The sequence below is a fragment of the Rhinopithecus roxellana genome, chromosome 6, assembly GCF_007565055.1.
Source record: "Rhinopithecus roxellana isolate Shanxi Qingling chromosome 6, ASM756505v1, whole genome shotgun sequence".
In the NCBI taxonomy this organism is placed as follows: Eukaryota; Metazoa; Chordata; class Mammalia; order Primates; family Cercopithecidae; genus Rhinopithecus; species Rhinopithecus roxellana.
Window position 1 is genome coordinate 118,427,080 of NC_044554.1, and position 25,878 is coordinate 118,452,957.

At 36.1% G+C, this 25,878-nt stretch overlaps 2 protein-coding genes across 2 annotated transcripts in view; one reads left to right on the top strand and one right to left on the bottom strand.

Annotated features, from left to right (window-relative positions):
* The window catches only part of ZNF804B (zinc finger protein 804B), a 602,314-nt gene that overhangs the window by 15,498 nt on the left and 560,938 nt on the right, over positions 1-25,878 (top strand). The window lies entirely within an intron of this gene.
* TEX47 (testis expressed 47) lies at positions 19,221-20,857 on the bottom strand. Its single transcript, XM_010353059.2, has 2 exons — positions 20,760-20,857; positions 19,221-20,164 (listed from the first exon to the last, which is right to left on the bottom strand). Exon 2 carries the CDS (start codon positions 20,058-20,060, stop codon positions 19,299-19,301), a length of 762 nt encoding a protein of 253 aa, XP_010351361.2. The 5' UTR covers positions 20,061-20,164; positions 20,760-20,857; the 3' UTR covers positions 19,221-19,298.

The window sequence follows — 25,878 nt, forward strand, 5'->3', positions numbered from 1 at the left end:
GTTTATAGTATTCTCTGATGGTCGTTTGTATTTCTGTGGGGTCAGTGGTGATATCCCCTTTATCATTTTTTATTGCGTCTATTTGATTCCTCTCTCTTTTCTTCTTTATTAGTCTTGCTAGCGGTCTGTCAATTTTGTTGATCTTTTCAAAAAACCAACTCCTGGATTCATTGATTTTTTGGAGGGTTTTTTGTGTCTGTATCTCCTTCAGTTCTGCTCTGATATTAGGTATTTCTTGCCTTCTGCTAGCTTTTGAATGTGTTTGTTCTTGCCTCTCTAGTTCTTTTAATTGTGATGTTAGGGTGTCAATTTTAGATCTTTCCTGCTTTCTCTTGTGGACATTTAGTGCTATAAATTTCCCTCTACACACTGCTTTAAATGTGTCCCAGAGATTCCGGTATGTTGTATCTTTGTTCTCATTGGTTTCAAAGAACATCTTTATTTCTGCCTTCATTTCGTTATGTACCCAGTAGTCATTCAGGAGCAGGTTGTTCAGTTTCCATGTAGTTGAGCAGTTTTGATTGAGTTTCTTAGTCCTGAGTTCTAGTTTGATTGCACTGTGGTCTGAGAGACAGTTTGTTATAATTTCTGTTCTTTTACATTTGCTGAGGAGTGCTTTACTTCCAATTATGTGGTCAATTTTGGAATAAGTGCGATGTGGTGTTGAGAAGAATGTATATGCTGTTGATTTGGGGTGGAGAGTTCTATAGATGTCTATTAGGTCCGCTTGGTGCAGAGATGAGTTCAATTCCTGGATATCCTTGTTAACTTTCTGTCTCGTTGATCTGTCTAATGTTGACAGTGGAGTGTTGAAGTCTCCCATTATTATTGTATGGGAGTCTAAGTCTCTTTGTAAGTCTCTAAGGACTTGCTTTATGAATCTGGGTGCTCCTGTATTGGGTGCATATATATTTAAGATAGTTAGCTCTTCCTGTTGAATTGATCCCTTTACCATTATGTAATGGCCTTCTTTGTCTCTTTTGATCTTTGATGGTTTAAAGTCTGTTTTATCAGAGACTAGGATTGCAACCCCTGCTTTTTTTTTGTTCTCCATTTGCTTGGTAGATCTTCCTCCATCCCTTTATTTTGAGCCTATGTATGTCTCTGCATGTGAGATGGGTCTCCTGAATACAGCAGACTGATGGGTCTTGACTCTTTATCCAGTTTGCCAGTCTGTGTCTTTTAATTGGAGCATTTAGTCCATTTACATTTAAGGTTAATATTGTTATGTGTGAACTTGATCCTGCCATTATGATATTGACTGGTTATTTTGCTCGTTAGTTGATGCAGTTTCTTCCTAGCCTCGATGGTCTTTACATTTTGGCATGTTTTTGCAATGGCCGGTACCGGTTGTTCCTTTCCATGTTTAGGCCTTCCTTCAGGGTCTCTTGTAAGGCAGGCCTGGTAGTGACAAAATCTCTAAGCATTTGCTTATCTGTAAAGGATTTTATTTCTCCTTCACTTATGAAACTTAGTTTGGCTGGATAAGAAATTCTGGGTTGAAAATTCTTTTCTTTAAGAATGTTGAATATTGGCCCCCACTCTCTTCTGGCTTGTAGAGTTTCTGCCGAGAGATCTGCTGTTAGTCTGATGGGCTTCCCTTTGTGGGTAACCCGACCTTTCTCTCTGGCTGCCCTTAAGATTCTTTCCTTCATTTCAACTTTGGTGAATCTGGCAATTATGTGTCTTGGAGTTGCTCTTCTTGAGGAATGTCTTTGTGGCATTCTCTGTATTTCCTGAATTTGAATGTTGGCTTGCCCTATTACGTTGGGGAAGTTCTCCCGGATGATATCCTGAAGCATGTTTTCCAACTTCGTTCCATTTTCCCCCTCACTTTCAGGCACCCCAATCAGATGTAGATTTGGTCTTTTTACATAATCCCATACTTCTTGCAGGCTTTGTTCATTTCTTTTTCTTCTTTTTTCTTTTGGTGTCTCTTCTCGCTTCATTTCATTCTCAATCGCTGATACTCTTTCTTCCAGTTGATCGAGTCGGTTACTGAAGCTTGTGCATTTGTCACGTATTTCTCGTGTCATGGTTTTCATCTCTGTCATTTCATTTATGACCTTCTCTGCATTAATTAGTCTAGCTGTCAATTCTTTTTGCACTGGGTACGTAATTCCTCCTTTAGCTCTGAGAAGTTTGATGGACTGAAGCCTTCTTCTCTCATCTCGTCAAAGTCATTCTCTGACCAGCTTTGATCCGTTTGCTGGCAATGGGCTGCGCTCCTTTGCAGGGGGAGATGTGCTCTTACTTTTTGAATTTCAAGCTTTTCTGCCCTGCTTTTTCCCCATCTTTGTGGTTTTATCTGCCTCTGGTCTTTGATGATGGTGACGTACTGATGGGGTTTTGGTATAGGTGTCCTTCCTATTTGATAGTTTTCCTTCTGACAGTCAGGACCCTCAGCTGTAGGTCTGTTGGAGATTGCTTGAGGTCCACTCCAGACCCTGTTTGCCTGGGTATCAGCAGCAGAGGTTGCAGAAGATAGAATATTACTGAACAGCAAGTGTACCTGTCTGATTCTTAGTTTGGAAGCTTCCTCTCAGGGGTGTACTCCACCCTGTGAGGTGTGGGGTGTCAGACTGCCCCTAGTGGGGGATGTCTCCCAGTTAGGCTACTCAGGAGTCAGGGACCCACTTGAGCAGGCAGTGTGTCCGTTCTCAGATCTCAACCTCCATGTTGGGAGATCCACTGCTCTCTTCAAAGCTGTCAGACAGAGTCGTTTGTGTCTGCACAGGCCTCTGCTGCTTCCCCTGTTTTTTTTTTAGCTATGCCCTGTCCCCAGAGGTGGAGTCTACAGAGACAGGCAGGTTTCCTTGAGCTGCTGTGAACTCCACCCAGTTCTAGCTTCCCAGCGGCTTTGTTTACCTACTTAAGCCTCAGCAATGGCAGGCACCCCTCCCCCAGCCTCGCTGCTGCCTTGCGGTTAGATCGCAGACTGCTGTGTTAGCAATGAGGGAGGCTCCGTGGGCGTGGGACCCTCCCGGCCAGGTGTGGGATATATTCTCCTGGTGTGCCCGTTTGCTTAAAGCGCAGTATTGGGGTGAGAGTCACCCGATTTTCCAGGTGTTGTGTGTCTCAGTTCCCCTGGCTAGGAAAAGGGATTCCCTTCCCCCTTGCGCTTCCCAGGTGAGGCAATGCCTTGCCCTGCTTCAGCTCTCACTGGTCGGGCTGCAGCAGCTGACCAGCACCAATTGTCCGGCACTCCCTAGTGAGGTGACCCCAGTACCTCAGTTGAAAATGCAGAAATCACCGGTCTTCTGTGTCGCTCGCGCTGGGAGTTGGAGACTGGAGCTTTTCCTATTCGGCCATCTTGCTTTGCCCCTCTTATTTTAAAAATTAATATTAAAAGGAATTTTAGTAAATAACACACATATTTGCAGCTCAACTGACAGCAAACTATTGAAATAAAGCCCTCATTTCTTGGTGTGGATAGGTAACTGGACAATTTTTCTGTTGCTTCACTTTTCTGTTTCACTTTGGCCAAAGCAAACTTACTAACCATTTGAAACAAATAAATACCAGAATACTGATTAGGCAAAAATGAATGGATTTATGCTAATAAAACACATATATTATATGAAGGGTGACATCTGTGAAGTATTTCGTTATCTTTTCCTTAATATCACATGTCAATATTCAAAGATCTGATCATCATGTATATTTAGAACTCTTTTGCAAGTGGTTAGGAATGGCCCTTTGTTGAGTAGTCATTATTTGAGAGGACATGTGAATCATGTATGTAATGGCAAGACAGCAATAAATGATTAAAGGAAAGAAACCTGTAGCTTGGACTTTTCACAAAAATGAAATTTATGTGCAAATAATATGTGAACTTTATTACAAAAGTTGTTATACTTCCACAAGCACGCATGAAGATAAAATACAAATTTTTGTCACTATGGAAACAGGGTTATTGCCAAGAAGATTGTAGATAAAGCCCAAACAATGCTGACTTTAATGAATTTAAATAGATTTAAAGAATTGATCATGTATTTTAAACCACATTTAATGTTCTTCTTTCAATATTCATGTGCTACATACTATACATTTAGGAAGTGTGTATAATATCCCTGGAAGAATCCTTGGTGACCACCACTGATTTGCTTTCTTATCATCATTGAAAGAAGATTTGTGAAATTGTGTTTTAAAGGAAAAGTACTAAAAAACAATAAATCTTCTTTCTGTGTTTCTTCCAATAGCAGGTCACTTTACTGTGGATTTGTTGTTTTCGTTTTTGTATATCACTCTGTTTAAATCTCTATGATCATCAGGATGCATTCCACCCCTGGAGTGATAAAGCAAACCAGTCTTCCACAGGGAATACAGAAGGTGAGAAAGCACAGTTAAAGAGAAATGATAATTGGCCTAAAATATTCATAAAGAGTGGCCTTGGGTGGATTTATATAGTACATAAGCATTCCTAAGTCTGAAGGTCTTACAAGTAAACCAAATACGTAGTAACTGGAATACAACATGTGATCTCATTGTATGACAACTTTGGGTACATGAAGTTCTAAATTCTTCATTAAGTCACAAATATTAGGTTAGCCCTAGGATTTAATTTCTGATCTTGATGAGTACTGTGTTTGATGAGGCAAGGAAGGAACTGCAAACTCAAAATTTCTTACTCCCCTTTTTGGAAACAACTCACTAATACTTGACCAGTGTATTTCAGGTAGTGGTTGTTTTATTTTTAAAGCTATGATATCCTTTGTTCAAAGGAAATTCTAGGAGCCAGGCAAAATAGACATAAGCAGAACTACTTTATTTAAAGGTGGGAGAAAAGTCTTGAATGGTGAAAGTTTCTTTCTTTTCCTCTGTATCTCGGCAGGAAAGGTGCTTTTGGCATAAGCCCCGAACACTTTGATTTGAAAAACACTTAGATGGACCACGAAATGGAAGCAGCTGCTGTTTCTAGAACATGTTTAAAATTCATACGTCTTACCTGGAGTAATTAAATTAGCTATCTGATACACTGACAATTAATTCTATCTCTAGACATTCATTATGTATTAGTTTCATTCTGTTTGCAGTATTTATGAAAAATGTTAAAGTGACCTTGGGAGCTCATGCTGATATTGTAGAGAAGCAACCACTGGCCTGGTGCTGCTTCTGCCACCACTAAAATTCATGAGTGCTAAGATGCTAAGGCAGTTGGACACAGAAGCAGAAGAAAATTAATCATGGCTTCTTTCCTTCTACTAACTTCTACTCTCCCACCAGTCCTTTCCTTTGCAAGACCCAACCAGAAACCAGCTGGCAAGGGGATCTGGGATAGGTACTTTACTGGCTTCAAGCCAACAGTTTATAGGCATGCAGTCCCAGAGTAAAGTGGAAAGAGTGAGAATAGAGTTGAATGCTATCGGACAAATGCCCAGCACTGTATTTAGACCATTTAATATAAGATTGCAGAAACTGGCCGGGGGCCGTGGCTCACGCCTGTAATCCCAGCACTTTGGGAGGCCAAGGTGGGTGGATCACTTAAGGTCAGGAGTTCGAGATCAGCCTGGCCTGGCCAACATGATGAAACCCCATCTCTACTAAAATTATAAAAATTAGCCAGGTGTGGTGGCATGTGCTTGTAATCCCAGCTACTCTGGAGGCTGAGGGACGAGAATAGCTTGAGACCTGTAAGCAGAGGTTGCAGTGAGCCGAAATCGTGCCACTGCACTCCAGCATGTGTGACAGAGTGACACTCCATCTAAAAAAAAAAAAAAAAAAAATTGCAGAAACTGAGAGGAAGTGGCATTAACTAATGAAGGAAATATATCTGTTATAAAGAAATCTGAAGAATGGGTACAATATTTATGTTCAACTCACACCTCATGTATTAGTTTCCTACTGCTACTGTAATGAACTATCACAAATTTAGTGAAAACAATTACATAAATTTATTATTTTGCTATTCTGTGGGTCAGTGTCACTAGGCTAAAATCAAGTTATACATAAAGCTGCCCTGCTTTCTAGAGGTATTCTCTCAAAAGAGAATCCATTTTAATGTTTTTTTCCAGCTTCTAGATAGAAGTTCCCCACATTCTTAGGCTCATTGCAACTTATCTCCATTTTCAAGCTAGCAACTTCCTCTCATGCTGCCATCTCTATGATTCTCTGCAGTGGGAAAAACTCTTTGCTTTAAAGAACTGATGATTAGATTGAGTCCACTGGGATAAACCAGGATACTCTTCCCATTTCAAGGTCTTTAGTTTTAATCAGATCTATAATGTCCCTTTTGACCTGTAAGACAGCACTCACAGGTCCTGATCATGGACATCTATGAAAAGCATTATTCCGCTTACTGTATCTCAGAATTTTAGACTCATATACATCTGTAGTTATTCACTGGCTATCGTTTTCCTTAGAAACCTCAAACACATAATCTTTAAAACAAAATTACTCTTCCAGCAAACACGCTTCCCCCTTGGTTGGGGACACTGTCTTCATCTAGCAGCCAAGGCTTGAAGCTTGAGAATATTTTTCTGTAGTCCCTCATTAGATTGGGAAAACTGCTAATTTTCATTCCTAAATATATCTCCAATCTACCCCTGCCCTGCACTTCTCTTACCACTCCTATATCCTGCCAAGGAATGCAGGCATTACCCTGAAAGTATTTCTTGATTAATGGTGCCTCGCATTGTGCTGGCTGGTGGAGCAACCGATGTGCATAAGGTACCCATGTTGTCTGCTCCAATGGAATGTGCAGTCTAGCATGAAAAGTGCACATTAAACAAATAAATATGTGGTAAATGCCCATTTCTGATCTTTCTGCTCATGGCTCCCAGGTTCCATTTTCAAAAATCAGGATTTTAAAATTTCTGAATATTCTAGAGAGAGGACAATTTGTGTTATTTAAAAGTAATCAAAGTAAGTACTTTTTGTGTATGTGTGTCACTTTTCCCTGATTCTGAGATACAAAGATGGCAAAAAAGACTATTAAATGACATGTCAAGTATGGCAACTTAATTTTAATAAAATCAAGCTAGAATGGCTTTAGGGCTCATCTCCATCAATTGTTGTTTAAACAGGGTTAAGTTGAAGATTTTAGGCCCTCACACTAGACTTAATGAATCCAAATGTCCAGAGTGGGGCCTGGGCTATGCATTTTAAACAAGTATTCCATGGATTTTTTGTGTCCATTAACATTATGAAATTATTGAACCAGTATCAACTCATGAATAATCCCAGGATTTATAACACTGAGGCCAGAGGATGAGGAAGGTTTTATGGCTGGCTCACTGTCTGTTCTCTCCTTTTTCCATTAGTAACTCCTGTGAATATTCTCTGTGAAGCTTCCCTGGTGACTAAATATCTCCCTAGTGCCCAGTTCACAATCAGAGTAACATGCAGGAAGCACTCACTATATGCTGGACATACGGTGCTAAAGTCAGCCTTTCACATGTTGTCATATTTAATCCTTAACACAACCTTAAGCTGGAGACACTGTTATCTTTCATTTTGTAGATAAAATGAAACACTCGAACTTTAACTTTACATTTTATGACATTACATGACAGAGTGCTGGGGCTTCATTCCAGGGCTTTCAAATTACAAAGCTCAAATGTGAAACTACTTCTCTGAAAATTGACTATTATTCCCTCTCTGTGCCACCATGAAAATTTTCACATTCTTTTATTACAGAACAATGGCATTTAAATTGTTGGTTCACATATCTGTTCTCCTTTCTTTGATTCCCCCAGCAACAGGATCAGTGTCTTCTTTATCCAAGTATTTGATAGCCCTAAGGTGCTGCAGGGTCTATGGATTTAGAAGATACTCAATAAACTGTCCAACTGGTCATTCATTCATTCAATCTCAGTTGATTAGAGTGGGTTAAAATGTAAATATTAAGTAAAAGTAAAATTTGGGTATATACATAATCAACAAAATTAAAAGATAAACGTTATATGAAAACGTGTGCAACGTCATTGATCATCAGAGAAATGCAAATCAAAACTACAATGAGATGTCATCTCACCCCAGCTAAAATGACTTGTATCCAAAAGACAGGGAATACAAAATGCTGGTGAGGATGTGGAGAAAAGGGATCCCTTGTACACTGTTGGTGGGAACGTAAATTAGTACATTCACTAAAAAGAACAGTTTGGAGGTTCCTCAAAAAACTAAAAATTAGAGATATATTCATATCTTCAGCAGTTAATATGTATGTGTAATTAACTGATATTCAGACCCTATTTTTTAGTAAGAAATTAATGGTAAAGACTTTTTTGTCTTTTTTGTTGTTGTTTTTTTTTTTTTTTTTTTTTTTTTTTTGAGAGAGAGGATCTCACTCTGTCACTCAGGAGGGAGTGCAGTGGCACGATCATGGCTCATTGCAGCCTTGACTTCCCAGGACTCAGGTGATCCTTCCACCCGAGCCTCCTGAGTAGCTGGGACTATAGGTGCACCACTATGCCTGGCTAATTTTTTGATTTTTTTGTAGACAAAGGGTTTCACCATATTGCCTAGACTGGTCTCGGACACCTGGGCTCAAGCGATCCGCCCACTTCAGCCTCCCAAAATGCTAGGATTACAGGCATAAACCACTGTATGTGGCCTAATGGTAAAGACTCTAATTGGCAATTACAAAAAACTATAAAGACACTTTCTGAGAACCCAAAGACATCGAAAGTGGGTAACACTTCAAAAGTGAAGCAAATACTTTTCAACAATTTTATCTCACATAAACTGCAAATAATGATATAATTTGAAAGCTCTTAGTTATCTTCCTTCATAGGAAGAAATAAAAATGTGTATTTTGCTTCCCTTATCAGTATGCACTTTTACTTATTTTATAATATACTAATTCTGTTCATAGGTATGAATATTAGAGACTAATTTATACATCAGGCAATAAGGCACAGTAGTATTATCATCTTATTCTTCTAGGCACATATAGTTAAGCAACCAATTTCTTGTTAGAAACATATAATGGAAACAAAACCCCGTAAAACTGACACAAGTCTCTTTTAATCTTAGAATTTGAGTTCTTTAAAATAACAATAAAAAATCCTTCATATGTATATTAAGCCATTTAATTGAAATAGTGGGGTAATTTTCTGATATTCACATTATTATTGAAGAATATAAGTAGGGTTTCCATAATGCATACTAATAGAAGTTAATTAAATGATCAGGGTCTGGTTATCTGAATTGGTATTCAAGCGTTTATTGAAGTGTAGCTCATATTCTTCCTGAGGATATTAAGAGCAGCAGCAGAAGCCTGCTTAAGGACTTACCCTGGGCTTTGTCTTGCTAAGACATATTCTAGAGTATCTTCAGCCTACTGACTCCTTGTTGCAGAGACATTATGTATCAGCAGCTTAACTAATTGGACTAACATTCTTGAGGTCACCCAGGGACACTGGTCAGAATTCAAACCCTTTTATGTCCTTGTCACAAAGCTGATCATCATAACTGTATTATGGAACGTGTCAGCCAACAGACTATATGCCAAACACAACTTAATTCAACAAACATTTATGGAGTTGCTGATTATTTTCTTATATCATTTATTGTATTTAATATTTGTGTGCTCATTCAGTTTACAAAATGCTGAGACCCAGAGGCTAAATAAACTACTCAAAGTCACAGTTAGCGAGTGGAATATCTGAGATTTGAACGCAGATCCTCAAATGTGAAACCTGGGATTCTTTCTGCTATGTGTGAGTAGGTTGCTTTGAAAAAATCCTCAGGTTACTCTTATTGACTTCAAGAGACAAATAACCCCACAACACTTTACCTGACTAAAGCAAAAAAGAATTAATTGATTGAGAAGACTCAGGGGTAGAAAACGTTTCCAGGCCTTGGCCAAGATGGGAAAGGAAATTGGGAGCTGAGGTGACTCATTGTTTACAGTCTATTTCCAAATATCTCATCTCTGCTTCTTATGTTAGCTTCATAATTTGCTGCCTTACAAATGGGCTTTCTACACCCATTTGTAAGTAGTAACTATTCCAGCTTTTGTGTGTGTGTGTGTGTGTGTGTGTGTGTGTGTGTGTGTTGTGTAATAGGGCAAGAAAGGGGAGAAAAAGAGATTGGGTTGGGGAGGAGAGGGTGACAGGGTCACACATCTGTATCTCACTCAGGGAGCTATGGAAAGAGACGCTCTGAGAAAAGTTCATGGGCAGCTCTATCAGAAAGAGATCAGAGGAGGGACATTAATATTAATAGATATAATCTGCATTATTTACGCAAAGCCTTTCTTGTACAGCACTGTTAAACACTGATAGTTAAATCCCTGGTTCTTCCACTTGATTAGGAGCCATTTTATGAATTTTAATTGGTTTCTTTAGTTCAATATAGTTATATATACACATATATGTACATACATGCACATGTATTTATATACACTAATATCTCCATCTCTCTATATTTCAAATATGCAAATATATGTAATTTTATTTACACAGGCATTTTATTTCCATTAATCAACTAGGAGTCTTCTTCATCAAAGAGATATTTTGATGCTTCTAGAAACATAGTGGGAAAACATTGCCTTATTGTCATTTGTAAAGTAATTACTTATGTTTATGCAACCATCACTTGGTTAGTATTAGCAGGAAGAACAAGGTCATGTGAGAAAAAAGAAACAGTGCTTCTGTGAGTAGAACTTGCTTAGCTGTGGTTTTCCAGCTCCTCTGATATGGTACAGTACTCTGTGTAAATATCTTTATGTCTCTGAGAAAAATAAAACTGCTTTCCATTTCTATTAAGATAATGTCATACTTCTTTATTCCAGTTTAAATGTCTGCATAATCTGACCGCATACCTTGCTATCCAGCCTCATCTCTCATGACTCCCCTTTGTACTTGAGGTCCTGCCTTGTAGAAATTCTTTCAGTTCTCCCAACATGGTATGGATCTTCTTGCTTTCAGATTTTAGAATATCCCTCTGCTAGAATACATACATATATAGATATGTACATACAGTCTCCTCTGCCAGGAACACTCCCCTCCTACTCCTTGACTTTTAATTGGCTTACTTCTATTTAACTTTCAGAAATCTCTGTGTCTTTGTTCTCTTAGAGGCATCCCCTGATCTTCTAAATTAGGTGAAGTTAGAAAACCATTGAAACTTGGACTTCCAGCATGACAACAGTTATAATTTTTTAACTTCTTTATATGTCTGGGGTGAAGGCAGAAAGATCCTGCATACTCTCTAAGGTAGAAATTATGCTTATTTTGCTTATGATTGTACCCCTGCTGATGCTTGGCAACGTGCCTGACACCATTTTTCAGTTCATCCTTGCTGAATAACTAAATGCAGAGAGAAAATAAAATGTAATATTTGTCAGGTACTCCCAGTACCAATTGAGAGAAATAGTGGGCAAGCTATTTCAATATAATACCAAAGGACACCTTGGCACCTACATTTTAATTGCAAATAGAGTAGATGCTATACCAGTGAATTTGGGGAGGGCTACAGAGAGCCCTTTATGTGCTTGTGTCTTCCACAGTCCCTAGGATATGACTGTGCATATAACGGGCAATCAATAAATAATTCTTGGATTAATGTTTGAATGACTTTTATTTGATTAGGGGAAGAAATTAAGCTCAATAAGCACTGCTGATTTTTCTTCTCTTTACTAAATGCAGATATAAGATTAAGGGGAGATATCGGAGATTTCAGGCTAAGAATAATCTTTGGGGTAATTCCTCCTTTATTTTAATTTATCAAACTGCTTTTATTCTGTTTTCTTTCCTAGGAGTTGCTCACTTATATCAGAAAATACTGTTGGTACCTAGCTATTTCAACAAAGAATAAGACTTAATATAATTTATATGACCTACACCTCATCTGAAGATATCAATATGGAGATATCCAACCAGGAAGGAGCAATTTCTGTTTGATAAATCCAACAAAAATTATTTGATTTCCATTTCAATAATGAAAATATTGATAATGGCCTGTTTATGAGATTGCATAACACTTTTGATAAAAGTAAAATTAACCTTGTGGAATAATTTTTACAGATATTTTAAATGATTCCTTTTTGTGATGAAGCACTAAAGATATAAATGAAAAAAAGGCCATGGCAATTGTTTACAAGCTGCTGGCAGGAAGATGAGTGTGCACACAAACATGGCAGCAGAGTTGCTAGAATGCGGTTGAGTACCATGTCAAGTGAGAACAGAAAAAAGTTCCTTGAATTTGCCAGTCTTCACAGAGGACATAATTTGATTGATGAGCAGAATTTTGCTAAGAGAAGTGAGGAAGGGTGACAAAGGCAAAGAGCACGGAAAAATTAGGGAAATGTTGGAGAACAAAGTGTGAGAAAAGAGAATGAGAAAGGAGAAAGAGACAAGAGAAAACCATAAGGTGAGTCTGGGGAGCAAAGTAAGCATGGATCAGAGAATCAAGACTTCACAGATTATTTATTATGTAATTTTGCTTTTTATCCTGAAGGTGAAATGGAATCCATTGAAAAATTTTGATCAGGGGAATAACATTTATTGAGTGCTGACTATACACAAATTACTGTGAATTTAACTGTTAACCAAATAGTGAACTCTGTGAATAAGTGTTTATGGACACTTCTTTAAAGACGTTCCTTCCCATTGAGTTTAAAGGCCTTATATTACTAGGAGTTTACATGTATATGTAAAAGATGAATCTGAGAATATTACTTAAAAGATGAGAATATTACTTAAAAATATTACGAATTTTATTACTTAGAAAATTGCTATTAATTTACTTAATCGTAAAATATAGATCCTGTTATCACTCTCATTGTGCAGATGAGGAAACTGGGGTACAGAAAGGTAAAGAAACAAATTACGCTTCTACAAAGTTGTAGAATCCAGTTTCAATTCAGCAATTTGACACCAGAATGGCTCTCTTGATTAAACCTTATGCAATGCTGGCTTTATGTTTAAGAGAAACATGATATAACTGAGAAGAGAGAGTAGGAAGAAGAAATTGGAGCCAGAAAAATGCCTAAGCAGGGCACAGAAACAAGATCAGACAGTGGGAATACCCTGGAAAATAAATGAGGATTAAATTGATTGGCTGTCAATCATACAAAGAAATAAAGGAATCTAGGATAATTTTTGAATTTCTGACTTAGCAGCTGTTTGGAGAGTGGTTCATTTTATAGCAACAAGGAGGGGGTGGGGAGGGGTAGGTTGAAGGAATAGTGGCAGCAGGGAATGATGCATTCATCTAGTGCATGTGGAGATGCAGATGCCTGTGGAGTTCCAGTGGGACTTCTTGAGAAGGCCCTGCATGGGGCCTGGAGGCCAGGTGGAATTTGGTGTAGCAGTGAAGAAAACACATAGAATTAAATCCAGACCCCCTAATTAAGCCCACAAGTCCCTACATAGTGTATCTCTGGCCACTCTCACCAACCTCACTCCCCTCTTGCTTCCAGTACTCTGGTCTCTCTGGTATTCCTTCTGTCCTTCAACACACCAAGCTTGCTCCTTCCCCAGTGCCTTTGCACTTTTTCTGTCATATGGAATGTTCTGACCATTACCATCCCAGCTCTTTTCATTCAGATCTCAGTTTGAGAAGGCTTCACTGACCACCAAATGTAAACCAGACCCATTAGTCACTGTCAATGTTATGACATTTTTTAGAGCACATGAAATCATCTGAAATCATTTTCTCTATTTGTTTGCTTTTTTTTCCTCTTCCAGAGTATATGCTCACTGGAAACACTGGCCTTGTTTTTTTTTTTTACCATTGTATCTTCAGGGTGTAGGCAGCAATGCAGACAACATAGTTGTAGAATACATATTTGTTAAATGAATTAGTGAAGATATAAATATGTATTTGAAGTCATTATCTCTTAGATGAGAGTTGAGGTCATGGCATTAATTAGAATGCATTAGAGAAGCATGCAACTAGAGTGATCAGGGAAAGAGAAGAATGCCTTGACAACACTATTATTTTCTTCATATCCTCTTTAAGGATAAACGGTAATCTTTTCAACTGAAAATATAGGTGAACTAATTCTATAAATATTCACATTCAGTTAAAAATGGTTTCTTTTTCATTTGAAATTTATAGCTACTTATGCTTAAATAAAATATATTTGTCTAAATTATATGGAAAATCTCTTTTAAGTTTCTATCTATATGGAAACATACTAGCGAAAGCATTTTAATAAATCCAAAGTAAACCATTGTTAGAAATTAACAACAAAACAAATAACTAAAATAAAATGTATCGAACTTGGTCTTTCAAATAAATAAGAAAACACAGAGAACAGTAATAAGAACTAGTTTTTTTATATAGTAACTCAACATGAGGCCAGCCAATATAAAATTTTTCTCAGATACTATAAACTGCCCATACCAATTAAAAATTCTAAACTAATGAGAAAAAGTGAGTAGACAGGCATAATTTGCTTAAAGTTACTTACTTGTAGAGGAATAAATGTTGGCATAATTAGTGTGGTGAAGTTAATGATCACAAGACCCTAAATGGGAGAATACAGTTAACTTGCTTTTACTGTTACTGCTGTTACAGTTATACCAGTATACTGTTATACTTCCTTTTACCATTGACAAAACACCTTTATGTGTTTAGGTCTCAGAATCTTTACCTGTGGAATAAGAAGAGTCAAACAGATATTTGAAAGGTGCTTCTTGGGTTCTCTCTGTATGCTCTTAAAATCTGTGCACTGTATTTACTACATACATCCTGTCCACAATCAGGAAATTTAAGTAACTGACCACAAGGGGGAGAACTTTAATTCTGCATTAAATTATTTAGTACAATACGAAATGATTTGAAAGTACTTGGCTATGTGAGGTTGGTGATAGGCTGCTTCATTTCCACTTCCTTGTGGAAATTGGGACATTCAACTGCTAGTGATAGGTTTAACTTAATTGAAATGTGATTTTGTGTTTGTAGAGTTATGATACAGTCACTGGATGTCAAATTCTATTTGTATTAAGCAATGATGCTCCATGAAGGTATCCAGATGCCTTTTTTATTAAAGTGATGATAGTAGAATGTTAGAATTCACCCTGGAAGAGTTTTTCCTTTCAAATAATGTTTAAGTTATTCTGCAAGAAATCTATTACCTTCTTCAATGTCAACTCTGAAACAAGGATAGGATCATCAACAGGGCAGTCTATTGTCAAGTATTCATATAAAAAGAAAAGAATTAGAATGGTGCTAGCCACACCACTTGAATGTAATATGATCATTGGCTTTATATATGTTATATGTTTGTTTTTACATGAATATTAAATATTATATGTTCACACTGTTAAATATTCATTTTTCTGTTTGGGTTAAATTATGTACTTTTTATTGTATTTAAAATTTTATTGTAAGGCAATTATAGCTTTCTTTATTTTTAAAAATTGTTATTTGATTTTATTTTAAGTTCCGGATACATGTGCAGGATGTGCAAATTTGTTACATAGGTAAATGTATGCCATGGTGGTTTGCTGCACCTGTCTTCCCATCCCTTAGGTATCAAGCCCCATGTGCATTAGCTATTTACCCTGATGCTCTCCTTCCCCTCGTACCCCTGACAGGCTGCAGTGTGTATTTCTCTCCCTGTGTCTATGTGTTCTCAATATTCAGCTCCCACTAATAAGTGAGAACATGAGATATTTGGTTTTCTGTTCCTGCATTAGTTTGCTAAGGATAATAGCCCTCTGTTCCATTCATGTCCTTGTAAAGGACATGATCTTGTTCCTTTTTATGTATAGTATATATTCATAGTATTCTATGGTATGTGTGTGTGTATATATACACACATATAAATATATATACACATATACATATATATATACACACACATATATACATATATATATACACACACACATATATATATAACATTTTCTTTATCCAGTCTATGATTGATGGGCATTTGAGTTGATTCCATGTCTTTGCTATTGTAAATAGGGATGTGATGAACATATACATGCATGTATCTTCATTCCATTATTATTTCCATTAAGAATTACCTTATGAGTCATACTAAGGTTTAAAAGTTCACATTTTTAGATTTCATTAAGCTAAATTTGCAAGGCATGAAGATAAGATTTCTGGATTTTATCAAATATACCCAAACATACACAGCTAAATGAGACCAATTTAAAGACATTATATTAGTAACCTATATAAGTATCTCAGTAACTCATTTGTTACTGAAAACAATTTGTGCTTCCCCTTAGAAGCATTGTCACTCTCTTTTTAATATGTTCAGTGACAGCAGACCTGTCTTTGAGAGTGAGTATAGATTAAAAAAAAATTCTATATGGAGATCAAATCTTAAAGTTACTAATTAAGTTGGAGTGTAATGACAATTTGGAGATCAAAAATTAGATATAATTAAAATATTCAATCTCCCTTTGATTTATAAACCTGCTTTATTCAACTGCCATTGAGTCACAAAATGTTTTCAGCTGGACAAATACAAATCTTCCAGAAGTGACTCCTACACGGGGTAAATTTATTTGAATAAATTCATTCTGATGTATTCACAAAAATGAACAAATAAATAAGTAACTGAAATTATTTCTAGTCACAATGTGTTTATTTTCCAGTTATGTTCATAGTTGAGCCTTCATGAATTCTTTAAAATTACGATATACTAAGTAAATCAGCAATTTTATCATTGACAGATATCCTGTAACTTCTTCCAAAAATGATTAAGATTGTTAATAATTCTCTTTTTGGCTTAGTGAATTAGGTTTCTATTGGTATTTCTCACACCAAAAAGTATTATAGACCCATTAAAAAATCTATGCCAGGCAGTGTGGTGAATATATATCTTATTGCTACTTGTACATCCAGTGACTAGCACAGTGATTGGCCTACTAGTACATTTTTACCAGTAGCTATCCAATAAATTTTGGTACATAAATTAATGAATAATAAATGATACAAAGAGCTTATATACATGTATATTATTTTCCCAATTACATATGTATTATTTTTCCACAGTGCTGCATAATCATTCACCCAAACCTTAGTGGTTAAATAAACAATAATCACTAATGTTCACAGAACTCCAATTTGGGCAGGACTCAGTGGAAACAGCTCATCTCTTCTCCACACAATGTCAGCTGAGCTGGCTTCCCAGGTTTACTGGAGGCCTGAGATCTGGGGTCACATGTCTAGTGGATGATAGGGGCTGTTGGCTGCGACCTCAGCTCGGGATATTGTCTGAAATTGCTGGATTTCTCACAGCATAGTGTTTGAATTCCAGGAGCTAGCATTCAAGTGAGCAAGGCAAAGCGCACAACATTTTTATGACCTAGCCTTCGAGATCACACGGAATCATTTCTTTTGTATTTTATTGGTTGAGGCAGTCACTGAAGAGGTTTGCCTGTGTTCAAGGGGAGAGAGTTAGAAGCCACTACACAATGGGAGGAATATCAAGCTCATGTTGTAAGAAAGGCATGTGGGATTGGATATATTGCAGTAACCATTTCCGGAAAATACAATATGCCATTATTTCTTATTTATAAACATACAATTTTTTATCCAAAACCCAAACTTCTATTCACTAGTTAACTTTAGAAAATACTATTCCCAAACAAAATTCACCCTGCTAACGAAATTCTATCTGATCCAATAAACATTTATTATCCATTATTCTCTTATATATGCTAGTCTTCTCTCCCAAACCACTTTCACATTCATTCTAATCCTGGACCAAGGAGTATATCTTTGTTAAACATTTTCTCTATTCCTTTTTTGGCTGGGAAAATATTTACTTACGTTTCCAGTCAGTTTATCACTGATCATTTACTATTGATGGGCCCCTGTGTCTTTTTCACAGTTTAAAGAATAGATAGCATATTGCTGATTAATAGTAGGTTTTTTTTCTAAATTGATATAAATTTTGAAAGTTATATACTCTTTCTTAGCTAGAAGAATTCTCATTTTGTCTAAAACATTTTTTTTCTATTACTAACTTGAAAGAAACTTCAAGTTCAATTAAAAGTGAAAAACACCATTCTAATTAATGATGTATTACAAAATTTGGAAAACAGAATGGTCTTTCCTAAAATTTGATTCTGTTATATAACAATGATGCATCTCATTTGTGTATATTATATGCATGTTGTTTGTTACATAAAATTTGGTCAGTATTTTCATATGCAGAACAAAATTTTCTGCAAACGAAAAATTTGAGGTGCACAATGAGATTGGTTTTGTCCCCAAATAAGCTAAAAATTAAATAAATAACAAAAATTAAAACTATGATATAAGTATTTTCTTCATTAACTCCAAAGTCTGTTTCATAAGATATTAAGGTAATTTGGGACATATATCATTGCAGTATTCAAAATATTGATGTCAATTAATTGTTTAAACAAGCTAAAAACTTTTAAGCAACGCAAAAAGTACTCATCTGGATAAAAGAAGGGATCAACTTGAAATTGGTCATATAGAAATTATATATAATTAGCTACTTTCTAGAAAGTGAATTGAGAAAATAACCAGATTTTTTATTTTACATAAAATCATTTAGAAGTAAGTTTTAATAGTGGGCAGATAATGTTTTCTGTGTACCCTGCCATATCCCTTAGCGCCTGGCCAATGTTTGTAACATAGAGGGATGTTCAATAAATGATGTTGCATGGAGTAGCACAATGCCATCTGATAATGTATTTTCTTGTCATTCCAAATAGCTATTGTTTTCTGTAGCTTTATAATGGTCTCAATACTCTTGATTGTACAGGCCAGAATATGTGAGCTTTGGAAATATTTTTGATAATTAGATTTTGTTTTCTGAATGCAGGAATTTTACAGTGATTATTTCTTCACTTGTGCTCTCAAAGCCCTTCCTATATACTGCTACTATAATGATATATTATATTACATTACATATCATATCATAACTACTTCTACATGTACTTTCCTCTAACATTAGGTTGCAAGCAACTCAAGGGCGGGGTTTTTCTTCTCTATTTTGTACCCTCAGAACACTGTACTTCTGGTATGTAGTCATGATTATTCGTTAACTGTTGAGGGATTGGATGATAATCTGAATTCCATTCGTCTTTTTTCATCCATGTTTTTTGTTTTTGAAAAGTGTCAATTCATGAAAATGATGTTAATATTTGAGAACTTACGATAAACTTATTAAACCCATCTACCTAGTAAAATAATGTATTGAACTCTAATATCACAACAAATAGATACATTTTAAAGTTTAGCTTAACATACTCTGTGAAGATTAATATATTACCTCCATGTATATTGCAATGTTCTGTTTCTTTTCTTTTAAAAGGGACAAGTAACTTTAAGAATGTTTTCTTCTTTATTTAAGTAGCACAAATTCCTTAAGAGACATGAGCACATTATCCCTCTCAATCCTAGAAACGTGAAGGAGCAGGCCATACCACCTCAGAATCCAGAATGATGTGTATAGGTCTATTATACATGTTTATAAATGTTGCTGGGTCCATGAATTCTTCGGATTTACACAAGTACGTTATGATTTGTTCTGGGAGGAGTAGGTCAGGTGCAACTTGGTGTAAGTTATCGCCTGGTCCTTTAGTGCCTACTTTCATAGTCTTGCAAAGATAGAGTGACAGTTTATGAGTTTGTGTGAGAAAATCTGTGATGACCTCTTTTAGGGACTGTGATTGTGTCACATCATCGAGATACATAACTGGCACTTTTATCACTGAAACATGCCATTGCATAAAAAGCCTCATTGGAATGTTATGAGAAATGACTATAATTTTCATTTGTTGAATAAAAAATTCTGTTTCATCTTTGTCATGGCCAATATAATCTAAAAGCACTTGGTAGAGAGTGTCGCTGGAGGACTCGAGGATATGCAGAATGGAAGTAGGATAGATGAGCAGCAATCCTGTCACTGTTTCTCCCAGGTGATGTTTCAAAACTGACTGAAACACTTGTTCATAGTAGTCAGCAACATCTTTTCTTTCTGCCTTTGCTTGTATCTTGGCCACTAGAAACATCCTATGAAGAAGGAATTTCTTTAGGTGTAGTCGTTGTTTCTCCTCTTGAAAGTGCAGGTAATTGCTACGTGGGACTTGGAGCAAAAGATGAGGCCCCAGTGGCAAAGGCCTTTTGCTGCCCTTCTGGTTACGGGCCGAAAAGGACATGATGAGTCTTATTTATTTTACCAGATGATTCTAGTTTTTAGCTTTTCATGATATTTACGCTGTCAGGGTGCCTCTGTAGTGATGAACCCTTGTTTTCATTTCTTCTGACAAAAAAAAAAAGAGTAAATCACAGTTTGTCAAATGTTACTAAATAGCAAAATCACAATCTTTTGCCAGTTTTATCAGGAAACAATATCTTTGAAATGAAAGATAATGTTAAAACAATACTCAAACTATAGAGTTTTTGTAAAAGTTTACAATGAAAGAGCTAAATCATATCCTAGGAAAAAACTTTGTAAATGTCATGTAATGGTGATTACAGATTGTCCTTATAAGACAAATTTTTAAAAAAGGTATTTTTATGGTAATTCTTCCAATTTCTTTTATAAATCTAACTGGTCTATAACTCTTTTTTAAAAATCCAAAGCTTTCTAAGTCCTAATTAGCTATGTAACCTTTAGTCAGGACCCTAATAGTTAATAATATTCCTTGATTAATAACAGTAAACATTTCAAGGGAAAAGTTTTGGTTCTTTGTTTTTCCTCCTATCGACAAATCTCAGAAATGATTCTTTTTTTCCCCCCCTTTATTATTTTTTTTTCTTGTTGTTGTTGTTGTTAAGGGCTACATGAAAGTATTCTGCTACTTTAACTTACTCTGCTTACAAATCTCCTCAAATTGTTTTCCAGGTCAACTTACTATTTTTCTTTTTTTTCCTGTGCTTCTGTCATGTACCTGTCCTCCAGGCCCTGCTTGTCCTCCATCAGGCTCCCAACTGCCAGTTCTCTGGTGTTCTCAGCTGTCCTGTGTTCTGCCTTCCCTCGGGCATATGTGAGTCAGAATGTCAGCACCATTAAAGGACCAGAGCGCCAAGTTTCTTAATTTAATACGGGTATCTCGACAAACACTTCAAAGTCACTGCAGAGGAAGTGTGAATGGCTTATTCCTGAATGGTTTATTTTTAGTCAGGTGCATTTGTAAGTCAGACAGATGGTGAGAATCTGGACATCTTTTTCCTTTCTTATTTTCTTTTTGATAAATAAAAAGTGTGGTTGTAGAACTCCTCTGTTCTACTTAGACACTAACTAAAGACTTTAAGAACACATATCTGAATCTATGTAATGATGAATTTGTGATGAGAAACTTCTATAGTAAGATTTGGTTTACTTAATGTGAATTTAAGAGCTGCACCTCTTAAAATTGTATCTTAAAAGATGCACCTCTTAAAATTGTGTCTTAAGAGCTGCATCTCTTAAAATTGCATCCACGTGAGTTCTAAACAATAATTTTAAAAGAAGTTTAGAAAACACGTTTATTCAATTTTTAACAAACCTAAGAGTAATTTTTTCCCTGAGGTCTGTACTATCCAAACTAATGATCTGATTTTAATGAAAATACAATGATAAATTATCTAAGTAAATGAAGGTAGAGAGGTGACTTAATAATTATTTAATTGTGTAATACATAAAAATGGACTATTCTTCCTCATTGTGATTCACTTTGTCACTCCCTGAAGCAATACAATCTTTTCCAAGATGTAAACCATGGTGCCAAACCATGTCATTGTCCAGTCTAGTTATTATCTCACTCTCATTCTTCTTAACAGCTTTGCTGGAAGAATGTGTCCATGTTGACCGGAGCCTTCATTATGGCCTTCTCTCCTCTCCTGGTTTCTATGATACTGCACTTTCTTGGATTTCTTTCTAAATCTCTCTATGTGGCCTCACCCAGTAATACCTTCCCACTTCCAACTCTGGAAAATGCTGAGGCTCTGAGCTCATGCCTGCTCTACTTCTTTGCCCAGTTAGCTCAGTACCATCTATATGTCTCTTTTGTGAGGGCAGGTAAGTGGTCCTTACAGTCACTCTTGCCACTAGATTGCACGATTGAAATTGGAAAGTGATCATGGGACTTTCCTGCTGAGCTTAGCTGTGGACTAAAAATCTTTTACAATCTGAGGCTCAAGGTAGACACAACTAGTTGATTGTGGTTGAGAAAGAAGAAGAAACCGGGATCTCATTCTAGATTATTTTCGCACAGAAAATTCTCAAATTATTATCTCCAGTCACTTACTCACAACTCTTCTCTCCTTGGACGTAACTCTGTCTTTTCAAATTTAAAACGAAAACATTTAAACAATTATTTTCCCCATTGAACATGTTTTCCTTTACAAATACCCCACTTGTGTCTAAATTAACACTTTTTTTCCTCTCAGTTCCCAGGCCAAAATCCTTGGTATTATTTTTTCATGTTTCCCCTAAGTTATATACTCCAACTCTATTCTGTTACTAAGTCTTTTTACTCACTTTAATATGCCTTAAGAGTTCTTGATTTACAATATCTCTTTCATAGTCCTACTTCTTTATTTGGATTATAATAAGGGTCTCTATCCACAGTATTTCTAGGTTTCTCCACCCCAAAAATTCAGCTAAGAGTGTGAAACCGTAAGCCCTTTGACACATCTACTTTATAAGGTTAAAAAGATTCTGATTTTACAAAGTCCTCCCTGCTTATTTCCCCTCCATAGAATCCTGGGAGGCAAAGCCTCTGCCTTCACCACGTCCAGAGGGACTTCCGGTATTTATTTCCAATTCCCATTGATGGATTAAGCCAGAGAGAACATGGGGACATCCAACGGTGTGATTTGTTACCTAACACAGGTACTGATGAAAGTCAGTAGGAGAATTTATGAGACACTGCCACCCAGGAGCCCCTTTTCAGTGCACAAACTCAAACTAGTCTTTTATACACAGGTAAGATTCTTCCTCTTCATGAAACTGTTTTCCTTACTGACAGTCCAATTTCTTCCCAAACATGGTCAAGAACTACCCCTCAAGATAACGCTAACCCCAGGATGTACTCTTCCACCTCAACTTTCTGTTGATTTCATTTACATATTTTTATTATAATTATGTTCTCAAAATATAAAGAATTGCCACAGCAAATGGGAGTGATGTACTATAGAGTTTTGAACAAGATTGTTAACTCACCTGGTCTGATTCCCACTATCTTCTTGGATTCCCTGAATCTCAGAATAAATAATAAAAACTATTTCATAGTTCTGCTTGCTTTATCTTCTGGCTTTGCTCACTCTCCTCCAGATCTAGTTATTGTGCACTGCTTTCTCCAAATCTCTTTTTTAAGACTTCTATTTCCATGGGTATCACAACCTTGATGACTTCCCCCTTCTTCTAGATCATAGCTCACCACTCTGATCAATACTGCCAACACAATATCTCTCTGATATTGTCTTTCCCCTTTTTGCTCCTATCAAAAGAAGCTTAGTGGTAACCTTTCTTACCATGTGTGCTTTTTGTTTTCCTTTCATTTCATATATCTAGATTCCTCCAATATAAACCTAATAGAAGAATGATATTTCATTCTTCTATTATTCTCCCCTAACTCTATAGAAAATCAACTAAGCTATCTTTTCTTCAAAAGAGTGATAATATCTTAACAAAGCCTAATTGTTGTTATCTTGAAAAACATATGAACTATCATTACTGTAAGTCAAAAAAGGCAAGTAGAGACAATGTTGTGTCGTTCAAACTAATACATTCAGAAGCAATAGTTTGCAATATCCATGGATAGTTTGACATCTGTATTCAATTTTCGCAAAGTAATTTTACATTTTCAATGCTTTTTCTTTTTTTTTCTCTGTTGGGTTGCTTCCTCAAAATTTGAGCTTCGTTGTCACATGGCTACCTGAAAAGTTTAAAGGCAATTTATTTCCTTATCATTCATCAGTCACACTGAACTGTCAAGGGTAAGTTCTGACTAGATAGAAATAGAAGCAACATGCAATTCAGACAGTTTTTGAGTCATTGTCATGTGTAATTAGAATTGTATACTCTCTGCTCAATGGACATTCAGCATTTAAGTGCCCAGGTGCCACAATCCTTATGTGCCATCTATTAAGGGTAAGTTATTTACCCTCAGATGGCGACTGAAGAGAACTCTTTTATCTGTCTATGTATCTGGATAAAGAAGCATTTGTGTTATTCTACCCAGAATGATCTGTTTAGAATAGCTATCCAAATTCAAGTTCAAACAACCGATAAGTCACAGAACCTTAATAGAAGCTTAGGATGCCAAGTCTTCTTTCAATTATTCTACTTATCTACCTTTTTAATTCAACTTATCTCACATTAATACATAGCATGTACTTGTAACTCGTGTCAAACAGTACACCTTACTATTACTGATATACTTTATGCCCTGGTTTCATTTTTCAGAACAAAATGCTTCTGAATAAACAAACTTATCGTGTCCTTTTTGTTTTTGTAAGCCAGACAGAAAGGATTAAAACAGCTAAATACTATTTATTATTCATCATGTGCCATGCACTAGATACTTTTACATACAGTAACCAGGCTACTTTTAACAGTAACCCTATATGATAGATAGAAACTTTTCTACAATTTATAGAGGAGTAAACTAAAATGTAGAGTAGTTATGTATTTTGCACACAAAATCTTCTCTCAGCAGCCTCCATATTCTGTCTACCTGGATAAAGAGGAGGTAAATTATCTACTATTTCTATCCATGACCATAGTGTAATTCTTCCCCTTGTCTATGAGATGAGATGATATCCAAACCAAAAGATAGCTTATGGTTTGGATAAAGTAAATTTAAATAAAAACTTCTACATTATAGCTAGGTTTCAGCAGCATTTATCTACTGTTATTATGTACTCATTTGTCTCAGATTTATTGATGCCTTTGGTGTGCCAGGCAATATCATTAGGCACTATAAGAAATGTAAGTCTGAAAAATACCTACTCCCTAATTTCAGGAGCTTAGAGTCAGGTACAGGTGACGAAATGTACATGAATCTGAGATGTTCTTGAGACAGAACAGGGAAAAACAATAAATACCATGCAAATGATATTTAGTGCTTTAGAAACACCGATTTAGAAAGGGTAAATTTGGAGTTTTCTTAGAAACCTTAGTGAAAGAGTTTTCATTTGAGCATGGCCTTCAGAGAAACAGGATTGAGGGACAGCTTCATGAATTGGTCTCACATTCATTCCTTTAAAATGTGAGGTTGTGCATTTACTAAAGTTGATTTCCATCTGGGATACCAGACTTTAAACTCTCACCTGTGCTTGGGTCCTAGCAAAACAAAACACTCTAAATCATTTCCTTTCACTTTATATCTTATATCAAAATGACCAGCCAAAGAGAACTAATCATCTAAATAAATGGCTTACAACTTGGGTAGAGGCTTTCACTAAGATCACATATAACAAGCTATTGAGTAGACAAAAAATATACTTGATTTAGCAAAGGAAGTCTGAGTTAGCTTAGTTATCAAATCACTAGGTATTTGAATATTTATTGAAAAAGATACACCCCCTCCAAGAAAAAAAAATGAAAAACAAAAACAAAAACCCAAACTAGATTACTTTCTCTTTCATTGACTCTCCTCAATAGTATTATGGAACAGTGTTTGGTAATTACTTATCAAGGAGAGCGCAGGTTAGGAACATTTAGTTATTTGATTACAACATTTAACATAGTATTCATCTATCTACTATTTGTAGACAAATGTGCCAGACTCTATGGAAATATTCTTGTGAATCAGATATTCTATCTGCACATGAAAAATTTAATTCTGTTAGTGGATCTTAAGATCCCCACGACTATGTTAGTACAGGGCTGGATGGGCGTATACAAGAGTGCAAAGATATAAACAATGAAAGCACAAAATTCAGCAACATTTAAACCTGGCTGGAAGAATGAGCATTTAAGCTGGGATTAAAAAATAGATATGACGTGTGTGTGTGTGTATGTGTGTGTGTTTAAAGCATAAAGAG

Excerpts from the sequence above, each read along its gene's own strand:
- TEX47 (XM_010353059.2), bottom strand. The coding sequence starts at position 20,060 with ATGTCCTTTTCGGCCCGTAACCAGAAGGGCAGCAAAAGGCCTTTGCCA.